Source organism: Vicia villosa, linkage group LG1 (assembly GCF_029867415.1).
Source record: "Vicia villosa cultivar HV-30 ecotype Madison, WI linkage group LG1, Vvil1.0, whole genome shotgun sequence".
Taxonomy (NCBI): Eukaryota; Viridiplantae; Streptophyta; class Magnoliopsida; order Fabales; family Fabaceae; genus Vicia; species Vicia villosa.
In genome coordinates, this window is record NC_081180.1 from 101,279,031 (window position 1) to 101,291,112 (window position 12,082).

At 31.9% G+C, this 12,082-nt stretch overlaps 2 protein-coding genes across 2 annotated transcripts; both read right to left on the minus strand.

The window, feature by feature from the left end:
• Window positions 1-1,793, minus strand: LOC131650320 (uncharacterized). The gene is made up of 3 exons (XM_058920036.1): window positions 444-1,793; window positions 226-325; window positions 1-38 (listed from the first exon to the last, which is right to left on the minus strand). Exons 1-3 carry the CDS (start codon window positions 1,791-1,793, stop codon window positions 1-3), a joined length of 1,488 nt encoding a protein of 495 aa, XP_058776019.1.
• Window positions 1,794-8,222: 6,429 nt separating this feature from the next.
• LOC131650329 (uncharacterized) lies at window positions 8,223-8,795 on the minus strand. Its single transcript, XM_058920041.1, has one exon. It carries the CDS (start codon window positions 8,793-8,795, stop codon window positions 8,223-8,225), a length of 573 nt encoding a protein of 190 aa, XP_058776024.1.
• Window positions 8,796-12,082: the final 3,287 nt, after the last annotated feature.

The window sequence follows — 12,082 nt, forward strand, 5'->3', positions numbered from 1 at the left end:
TCAAGTCACTATCAGATAATGATCTAAGCCTTTCAATACTAAATAAGAATCCAAAAATATTTTCATATGTGCTATACTGCTCAAATCTTCTATCAAGTGAGCCAATTGTTTGATCTACAATATATAAGAAATAGTGATTTCGAAAAGACTCTTCAGCAGACTCAAGATTCAGTTGTGCGGGTTGAGATGGATTTTCATCGTAGTGTTGTTTTCTATGAATTTTACGTTTTTGAATAAACACACGTTCAATCTTCATTTCATTTCCAATCTTTTCAGCACTAGCCTTAGCATTTATAAATCCAGATTCTCTATATTTTTTCAAATACTTGATCAAACATTTTACTAGTTCAATAGCCACATCAATATGCATGTCTTTTTTTTTGCAAACTTTTGATAATTTCATTAACAGCAGTTAACAATTCAAACCAAATAATAATAGCTACTAAAAATTCAAAGTTTCCAATTCCATGAGTTGCTAAAGATTCGGCTTCACTCTTAATTTTAGGATCATTATCTTGTTCAGCTAGTTGAAGTAGTTCTTCTCTTACATCTGAAGTTTGAGATTTAATTGCATATACATTATTCACATGACTTTCCCAACGTGTTTGTGACAATGGTTTAATAGTTAAACCTTTCACATTGTCTCTAAGAATTTTCCAACGTTTTGTCGAATGAGAAAATACAGTATAAATATGTTGTAACACTCCAAAAAAATCTTTAGCTTTAGTACAAGAATTTGCAATATCACAAAGTGTCAAGTTAAGGCTATGACAACCACATGGTATGTATAATGCCCTAGGGTTAATATTTAATAATTTTCTTTGTACACCTTGATGTTTACCTTTCATGTTTGATCCATTATCATATCCTTGTTCTCTCACATTATTAATATATAGACTAAGAGTTTCTAATACATTTTTTAATTCTTCAAACAATCCTTGACCTGTTGTGTCATAGACTTTCAAAAATTCTACAAAAAACTCTTCAACTTTTATTGGACTTGTAGAAACATCCACACAACGTATAATTAGAGTCATTTGTTCTTGATGACTTACATCAGGAGTACAATCAAGAATCACAGAAAAATATTTTACTTCTTTGATTTTTTCGACTATTGCACTTTTGACTTCATTACCTAACATGTTAATCAATTCATTTTGAATCTTATGACTAAGATAATGATAATGAATTTCATTATTCTTAATATGTTCAAAATGTTTTTGCATGACAGGATCCCATTCATCAATCATTTCAACAAGAGAAAGATAGTTTCCATTGTTTTCCACATTAATCCTCTCATTTTTTCCATGAAATGCTAAATTTTGCTCAGCTAGATATCTAGTAACATAAACTATCCTAAGTAATACATCTTTCCAATGTCTTTTTTCATTTCTTATAAGCTCTTGAAGATGTTTATCAATTGTTATATTTTTTTTAAATCTAATTTGTAAGTCAATCCATTTACTCATGAAAGACATGTGTGCACCGCTTGATTCATGTTCTTTAAGCCTTTCATAAATATGTTTCCAATCATTAAAACCTTCATTTGCTAAGCGATTCATTTTACTACTTGTACCAAATAACTTACACCAAAAACAGTAAACTCTATCCAATTCTTTTGAATAAACAAGCCAATTCCTATCTTGCTCTTCTCCATTAGAACAATAACGGATATAACATGATGATGAGAAATGTCTACCAAAAGTATCTTTAGGACCATTCACAATTGACACATCTCTTATAGGACCATTTCCTAGTAATTCATCTCTTAAGTCATTGCTAAGGTTATTCATGTTCTTGGATCATAAATGTCCAATAGACTAGACTCGTTATGTTGTTCATCAACAAAAACAAGGATATGTTCATTTTCATTATTATAAGCTTCGTCATCAAAAATTTCAGCTTCATCATCATCGTCATCTTTATTTTCATTATTTTCAACCAAAATATTTCGCTCTTCAACAATCCTATTTAGTTGTTCATTCTCTAAACTCTCAACTTCAAGGTTCAAATTACCAAAATTTGCATCATTCGAAATAGAAATTGTAGGGTGTTTCTCAAAAAATTTATGAATAGCACCCTTTTGAGATTTATTATCAATTTCAATTAGTTTCTTTCTTTTTCGTTTTAGATGACCAGACAATTGTTTTCTAGGCAACATTTCAAGCAATCAAAGAGATGAAACAATAGTACATGATGTTGATTTTTAATCTTCAACTTAAATTCTGATCAATTTGTTCCAAAAGCCTTTGAACACCAAATCAAACTTGATATTGAAAATTGAAAATCAACATGAAACCTTTAAAAAATTCATTGATATTAAAATTAATACCGTTGAATAATATTGACACAAAATTCATAAACCTTTATAAAATTCAATTATATTAAAATTAATACAATGAATAATTTAATTTATATCGACAAAATTCAATTGATATAGCTTTCATAATCATACCGTTGGGTACATATTGAATAATTTTCATACCGTTGGGTTACATATACGTTGCATATATATTCTAATATTATTTCACTTAATTGCTCTAAAACATATTGAATAAAAACTTTCCAAAACTTACTTGAATTCAAAATTGGCAAGGTTAGAGATTCCTAACTTACATCAATAATATAAAATAGGGTTAATGAACTTTTTGGTCCCTCTAAATATTGCAGATTTCGTTTTTAGTCCCTTCAAAAATTTTCTTTAAGAAATCGTCCCTTCAAAATTTTTCTTCTAAACTATTGGTCCCTAACGTCAAATTTGCTAGAGATTAGCTACGAATTTAGCCACCGATTAGCTACGAGATTTGACGTTAAGGACCAATAGTTCAGAAGAAAATTTTTGAAGGGACGATTTCTTGAAGGAAAATTTTGGAGGGACTAAAAACGAAATTAGAAATATTTAAAGGGACGAAAAAGTTCATTAACCCTATAAAATATTGTTTATATGATTATTTTAATTATAGTGACTCAATTAAATTTTGTAGTTGTTAAAATTATGAATATATTAATTGATTTTATTCGAGTCTATAATTTATATATGAGAAATGAGAATCTGTTATTAATTTTGACTTTGTAGTGTCCCTATAAGTTTGTTAGTCAGTATTTTTTTTCTAACAATTATTTTTATATTAAAATATTTTCTTTGAATATATATAGGGGTAAAAAAAATTTTTGGTGCCCCTAAAATTATGGGCCCTGGGCTCCCGTGCTTAGGGCCACCCCTGGTATTATGTTACATTATGTTTAAATAGGTCTACGTGGAAGTTCCTAAATTAGATTTTGGATAATTATCGAGAGGTTTGCTACGATGAGATGTGAAAGAAAGGGTAAGTATGAAGAACATGTCAGGAAACTGAAACATGATGACACTAGAACAAGGAAATAAAATATATGGTGGGTTGATGTGTGGTCGTGGGTAAAGTTACGATAGGACGACGATGATATTGAAGTCACTATAATATTATGGACTTTATTGTTAATTCGAAACTTTGATTACAATAGTATGTGATGTTAATCTCTTTCAGTTTTAATTTTTTTAGGACAAATTTGTTCGAAACAAAAACATATTATTCAAAAATATTGTATTTGTTTCAACTTTTAACCAATTATATTTTGTTTTCAAAATATAATTTATACGTGGGTCGTTTTATGGGTTGTTCATTACACTTTCTATATGTTTCTCTCAAATTTTATGAAAAAAATGTGCATTCGTTATGTCTAGATGATAACTTTCAGATGCACCATGATCAATCAATTAAGTTGTTTTTTGAAATGCGAAAAGGTGTAGGAAATTTTTCAATCTTGAAGATAACTTCTTTACACAGATACATAATCCAAATGTTATCTTCCAAATCATAACGTTTTATACATAATTAGTTTGTTAAACTCTCTCACTCAAGATTTACGTCATATTCTTTAAACTCTCTCACAAATTATTTCTTTATGCAGTTATGGTGTTTGGTAACACAATGAAATTGTATTTCGACATTAAAATCCTCATAATTATCCTAATTTACAAGTAATGCATGTCTTTATCTCATCTGATTAATTCATAATATGTTACGTTATGTTTATATGGGTCTATATGGAAGTTGTAAAATTAGGTTTTGGGATAATTATCAGGATGTTTGATTTCGATTCTGATAAAAGATCGACATTTGCTACGGTGAGATGCGAAAGAAAGTGATGAGTATAAAGAACATGTCTTGAAATTGAAACATGATGACACTATAATAAGGAAATGTAGACGTAATTTTAAGTTGCATGGGTACCACATGATAAAAAAATGTTTAGAAATTTAATATGATATGCATTGTACATAAACATAGATTTGATCACAAGTTAGTCAGTCATCTTAATGTTACTCGTTTAGATTATGATGAGAAGGAAATTGTTCTTGAGATGACGATGAACATGGTTCAACCTAAAAACATACTTGAAATTTTGAAAATTAAAAAGACATGATAGTGTCTCAAATATTAAGCAAAATTATAATATTCGACACAAAAACAATAGTGCGATAATGGGTCTAAGATCTAAAATGCAACAATTGTTGAAATTGTTGGAAAACGCCATATGTTTCTAGGTAGAAAGTGTGTGAGGATGGAAAATTTGTTCAAGATATATTTTGGACATATCCTGAATACATCAAGTTGCTTGAAATTTTTTTCATAGTATTGATAATTGATTCATTATATAAAACCAATAAATGCATGTTACTTTTGCTTGAAATTATTGGTGTTACTTCTATAGAGATAACATATTCAATTGAATTTGCTTTTTGGAATGTTAAAAGAAGGATAATATTACTCAGGCTCTAAAAATGTTTCACAATCTATTGAAATACTTGGAAAATATGTCATAGGTGATTGTCATTAATCGTGATACTTCACTAATGAATTATATTACAAAAAAGTGTCTACGTCATATGTTTTATTTTTTCGGTATCATAACAAAAATGTGAGATGTAAAACTAAGAGAACCTTGGGAAACAAACAAATCAAGGGTGAAGACAAGAAAATGATCAAACTTATACAAATATTGAAACCCACAATTGAAGTATGGAATGTTCTAATTAGTTTTTTTATAGAGGAATCATGTGTTGATTATGTCATGCAGTTCAAAAGTGTGTGAGTGTAGTATCCAAAAAATTTAAAATATGTTGAAACTACAATATTTGACTAACTGGATGAAAAAATAGTTTGTGTATCGACTAATCAGGTTAGACACATTGGCAACACCACCACAAACAAAATTGAATACGATCATGGTTGATTGAATAAATAGTTGGAAGATAGTAAGAGTGATTTTTGCAAGGGTTGAAAAGTGCACTTGCTAAAAAAAGTACAGATGTGTGGCACCCCTAGGCTGGTAGTGGTGGCCATAGGCTTTAGTGTTTATAGGTGTTATGCAAGCTCACGAGGGTGAGGATCCCTGTTTTGGAAGTGTTTTATGTGTGGCCAGTTCAAGCTGACTAGGTTGATAAGCTCTATTGTAGGGGTGTTTTCGGTGAATATCAAAATGTCCTCTCAACCATAAGGTTAAGGCACTTATAGAGGCCTATGGGACTGAATTTAGGGTTTCCTAATGGGTAAAAATTGTCTCTCCTTGACTGTGAGACTTGTTGGCTGCCTACTTCTCAGGGAATCATGACCTTGCCACTTCATTGTATGGTTATGAACTGCATACACGTCACCATCAATGTTTCCCATTAGAACGAGCCACATACTAAGTGGGGATCATGACTAGGAGACATATTTTGGGGCGGGCATTTGATGATGGTGTTACCCTAGGGATTTTAGCTGAAGAATTCGAAAAAGAATAAGAATGACAATATTTGAAAATAACTAAGTATTAAAAGACCCAGTCTTCAACACACTAGTCATGTCGATCAAGATGGTTCGACTAACTTATCAGATGATTCAGAACTTAGTGTATTTTGAATTCCAAGGATAGAGAACCCAATGTTAAATATGCTTGGATCTCAACCCCAAAAGCTAACTTAAATAGGGAGGTCGTTCTCACATATTTATACAACCAACAACCCGGGAAACTAAGCAAGCAATGTGGGACTTCAACCAAAATTCAACAACACAACCATCAACTTGAACACACACCCTCACGCCTAGCATGGGCATGGATCAAATATCCATATTACAATCCTTAACCCGACTTTTACTGATGTTGGTGAGCCTGAGAGAATCGGGAGCACCAATGAGACTATTACAAGAGAGGGATATGCCACATACCGGCCCAAAACCTTAAGGTGATAGGTGTGTTGGTTCTCCCACTTTTAAATGTTCAAGTCTCCATATTACTAACCAATGTGGAACTTACCCACACTACTCACACTTGTAATTCTTTTTCAATACTCTCCCTCAGGTGTGATTCTATCCATAATGCTTCCCCTCAAGTGGAAGCTCTTTTATTCACATACACTTGTATCCCTGTTGACATTTTTCAAGTGGACACCTCCTATGGCCATTTCGATACAAGTAAGTTGGTCCCTTCACTTGAACCAAGGTCTCATGATACCATTTGTTAGGGAAATTCGGGGGGGGGGGGGGGGGGGGGGGGGGGGAACACGGGGGAGAATTTTAACTTGGGACATTTCCTTTTGAGCAACACACCTTTGTAGGAGACACGTCACATACTCACCCAAAACCTTAAGGTATTGGGTTAATGGGTCATCTTTCATATAAATCCAACATTTCATCCATTTATACGCGATTTGGGAATTTAGCCACTCACACTTAGACCTAACATTATCCCACACAAGTGTGATTCCCCCACATCCTATAACAGAATCCAACACCGGATCCAACTCCCTCTCCTCCACGAAGCCGAACCAGACTCTGATACTATTGTTGGGGAGTTCGGGAGAGTTGGGAGCACCAATGGGACTAATTCTCTAGGATCACAAAAGAGAGAGATGCCACACATCAACCTAAAACAATAAGTTGATAGGCGTGTAGGTTCTCCCACTTATAAATGCTCAATTCTCCACACTCCTAACCAATGTGGGACTTCCCCACACTACTCACACTTGTAATTCTTTTTCAACACCAGGGGCACCTACTAAGTCTGGTTTTGAAGAGTCTCATGAACAGATCAACGAGATTAGGATCACTCTCTCTTTAAAACATGTCCAGAACCTCTAAAAGGTTTGCACAAATCACCACATCGACGTGAAGATATGGTGTAAAAGTGTCGGATTCGACCCGCCTATTAGATGTTGGGGACTTAGTGCATTTTTTGAATCCAAAGGTCAATTGCACTAGGTCTATTCTATCATGTTTTTCTTATAATATGCAACATTAGTCTTTATCAATATACATAAACATATGGCTAATTGAGGTTGGAAGGTGGACAATGATCCCCAAATTTTGATGTTATTTTTTATTATGTTAATATTTTAAACCAATATATTTAAAAATTAACAATTTAACTTGTTGATTGTGAGAAAATAAGTTAAATAAAAAAGTTTTATGATTTAGACTGCACCAATATACTAATCAATAACTTTAATTTATTGTATCTAATAATAATAACCATTTGTTAGGAATCGATGAACTTAGATTGTTTATTGTAATAGCGTCATAAAGTTATAGAACTCGCTCGTTTTATTTTACATCAATATTCGGGACTAGTTAACATTAAGTTACTGAAAGTGTAATTCGTACCATTTGATATCAAATCAATGACAAAGATTGATTGCCGCTTGTAACTGAGTGGTAAATTTATTGCAGAAAATTTAGATCTAAAATTGAGATGTCCATTTTAATAGGAATTTGTTGTAGCGAGAAACAATAAGTAACATGAAAAATAGATAAAAATTACTAACAAGAGTTCTTATATAATAATCAAAATAAAATAGACCCAAATGTTTAACATTATTCAAACAAAGAAAATGCAATAACATTAAAATCTAAACCAATGACCACGACCGCAATTTAAAACTATGTTTCTATGACTAAGAATAAGAAGAATAAGATAAGTGTATCTTCCCATTTTCCTCAAGAAATTTATCAGATTCAAAGATTTCAAAGCAATACATACACTTATACACTTTTACATTTACAATATCATCTTCGTTTCCACTAACACCAACTTCTTCAGATAGATTATTAATTTCCTTATGCTTTTTATCACGTCCATCAATATCTTGATAAAATTTAAACACTTTGTGACAAATATCACACTTAATTCCAATGGTGCCATTTTCACAATTTTTTTGCCTTCTTTTGATAGTATTTCTCCTCGATTTGTTGCCATTCTTTCGCACAAATAATAACCAATGTTTTAGCAGCTTCCATATCAAAATCATCATACACTAATTGAAATTGTGAACTCTCTTCATTTTCTTCAGCCACATTAAATTGTGCATTCTCTTCTCTTTCTTCAGCTACACTAAATTGGGTATTCTTTTCTTTTTCTCCAGCCACATTGAATTGTCTACGACTGCATTTCGATCTTTTTCCAGTTGGGTTTTTTGGATAAAACTCAAACACATGTTTCCTACCAAAGTTTTCTAGGTTGTAATAACAATTTCTTTTCAGAGATCTAAGATTGTGTATAGAGTTATTTCTTGTATTGGCAATTGAGACACAAGATGTAGTGATAAAGTGATTTGGATGTTGGGTTGACCCTACTGAATATTCAGGAGCTTGGCTATTTAATGGAGGTTTTGGAGGGATTGACAATTTGGAATAGTGAGACTTTATGTGGCCTCCCAAAGCCTTACCATTAGAAAAGAACTTATTACAAATGGTGCATACTCGACCATTATTCTCCATAGTTGGAGAAAATTCAACACTCCTTACCCCTTTGCTTTCTCTTTCTTTTGAGAAACCCTCATAAGATTTTGTACCTTTAAAAAGATCAAATAAATTACATGCATCTACCTTATCAGTGCAGTTGAATGTAGACTGTTAGATTAGACAATGTACCTTCCTAATAAATAAGGAAAAAAAATAAAGTTGCACAGAAAAATAAAAAATGGTATGATATTATTAATTTAGCATTTGAATATTTCCATCACTACAAAATAATTTAAAATTTACCAATTGACGATAATTATATGAAAAAATAATTAATTAAAATTTTAAGGCATTAGATAATGCATTCATGTAATTTTTAATTTGAAATAATCCAAAGTAATTTATGTTTTAATTATTGATATTTTTTATTCATTATATATTTAATTTTAAATTACTATAGATATATTAAGTGATAGTGTAAAATTTTAATATTATTACTCAATTATATTTCATTATAATTGTGAAATATGATTTGATGACATTCTGATATATTTTTTATTATCACTATATATTTTAAACTAGCTCCTTTATATAGGCTCAACTCATGTTGATTGTGAAGAGGATGATTTGCTCACAAAAATATATTTGATTGTAAAACTTAAAAAAAAGCGGATTCACTATATTCCTACTCAAATACCATATATATTCATTGTTGTGGATAACGACAAGGTTCAATTCAATTAATAATTTATTATGTGAGAGAAATAACAGTATCAACCAAAATAAATGACCTTCAGCAATAATGATCAATAAACATAAAATATAACAAAATAAAGCGGAAAAAGACGAAATGCTTGTTTATCCAGTTCGATCAAAAAGATCTATTCTGGGGGAGAGAGCAACCCTTCAATTCACTATACTCAGAAAGTTGTTACAATAGATTACATATGAGTTACAAAAAATAGTATTCGCCTTAAGAGTTCATAAGAACAACCATAAAGGCTCCCAAGAACAAACCCCTATTTTCTACCCTAGTGTTTCCTAATCTTTCCAATTCTCAATATATAAATCACTCAAATCCAAGATTTAGAAGTAATTGGCAATCCCCTTAGATAACTCCAAAGGTTTTCCAAAACCTTTGTCTTTCTAAGTTTTCCTTGAGAATACCACAAACCTTATAAACCCTAAGATTGTATAACCCTTGACCCTAAACCTTTTTTTCTCCTTTTTACTCTAAAGTTCTAAATTATCATTCTTTCAAACAACAAAGAGATACATATATAATAGCTAAAACCCAAGCCCAAAAAACACAACCCATTAATTATTAAAATAAAATATTATAATATATTTTATATTAATTTAAACTGTTTCTAAAGTAATATATATATATATATATATATATATATATCTAATATTCTAACATTAAATAACGGATCCGCAAACCAAATTGGTCAAACTTGAAATTCGCGAACTGGTCAAACCGGACATTCTTGCTCTTTTCGGCTTTCTGATTTTTGGCAATCTCAAAATATGTTTTCTTTCTATTCATCAAAAAAGGTTTTAAGGCATACTTCAACAATCTCAACCTTGACTTCAAACCGTGTTGATGTCAATTTAACCATCAACAACCTTGCTGCTTTGTACCATGTTGAAACTCTAATCAATAATCTTGATCAAATTCAAGCCACCCTTGAACCTTGATCTTGCCAATTGTCTCCACTTGTTTCCAATTACCCTTTTCTGCCTAGGTAATTTAGCAAGCCCACATGTATGAGTCTTCAACCATCGTTGACTCCATCTGCTTTCGAATGCTTCTTTGAAGGTCATTCTTTCTGAATTTTTCTACCCTTCAACCACATTCAAAGTATAACACCCAAGGCTAGCATAATCGTTCTTTTGAGATGCTACAACCCCCCTTCTTACCTTATCATGAGTCAAATGATAATCAGAGATCTTTGTAACGGTTCCCTCACTACTGCTAGCATCCATAGTAGGAAACTCCACCTCAAACTAAGTTTTCTCCATTATAGTTTTTAACAAATTTATCCCTTGGCTTTCACCATTCTTCCTCTGAAGAAATTCTCTACCAAACAAGTAAGCTTCTTTGACATCAACCCTTCCTCAAAAAATCAATAACAACTCAGCGGTTACATGCATTTTTATCCCTTATTTTATGCAAAATTCATTATACACTTCTGCAACAGCCTCAAGGAATTCATAAAGCGTTGAACTCAATCTTATAGCTCTTCCTTATCATAAAAGCCTCCACCAGTTAATGATGAATGAATAACAACATTTAAACCTTCTAAAATATATAGACCACATATTTTAGACCCATTAACAATAATCAATTCATCACGCGAAATCTTCAATACTCCGCGTTCAACTCTAGTGCAATAGCCTAGAATATCAAACATACTTATATATAACAAATTTTGCTCGAGTTTTGGAACATACTCACATTATGAAGAAGAAACTCATGATCATCTAACATTTTAAATATGACCGTAGCAATACCATGAACTTTGCAACCCTTATTATCACCTAGGTGAACTACTCCACCTCGCCCCAACTTCAAAGTTCAAAGTATTTTATTCTTGGACACATGTGATAAGAGAAACTTAAGTCAATAACCCAACTATCTTCAGTTTCTAAACTCGATACTACTAGTGCACCAACATCCTCATAACCATCCTTATCCAAGGCAACTGCAACTTAAACACAATCTTCATTGACCTTTCTCTCAGGACAATCCTTCTTAAAGTGACCAGTTTTTTGACAATTAAATTTTTTTACCTTTGATTTGTCAAACCCTATTAATTTGGACATCCCTTTACGCTCACTTCCTCCTCTTGACACATTTAAGCCTTCACCACTATCTTCAATCCTCAAATCTCATGCCATTGAAAATTCTTTGGATTTTACCGCCGTTTGGACTTCATCCAAAGTGATAGTACCTTCCTTACCATAAAGGAGGACATCTATAAAGTGCTCAAAGGATCAGGGTAAAGAACTCGGCAAGAGTAAAGCCTTGTCCTCATCATCAATTTTCACTTTAATATTTTTAAGATCATCAATAATCTTGTGAAGTTTTGTAACCTGTTGAACTATGGATTGTTCTCTACCATTCAGAATGAATAAAGTTGTTATTTCAGACACTACCTGTGAGTCAAAGACTAGGTCATATACAATGATTCAAGTTTTACCCACATAACAACTGCAGTTTTCTCTCTGACGACTTCTCTAAGAACTTTATCCTCGAGGTACAAGATAATGGCACTCTCGGCCTTCTCCATCATCTCGGTCTTTGCTACTTTAGGTAG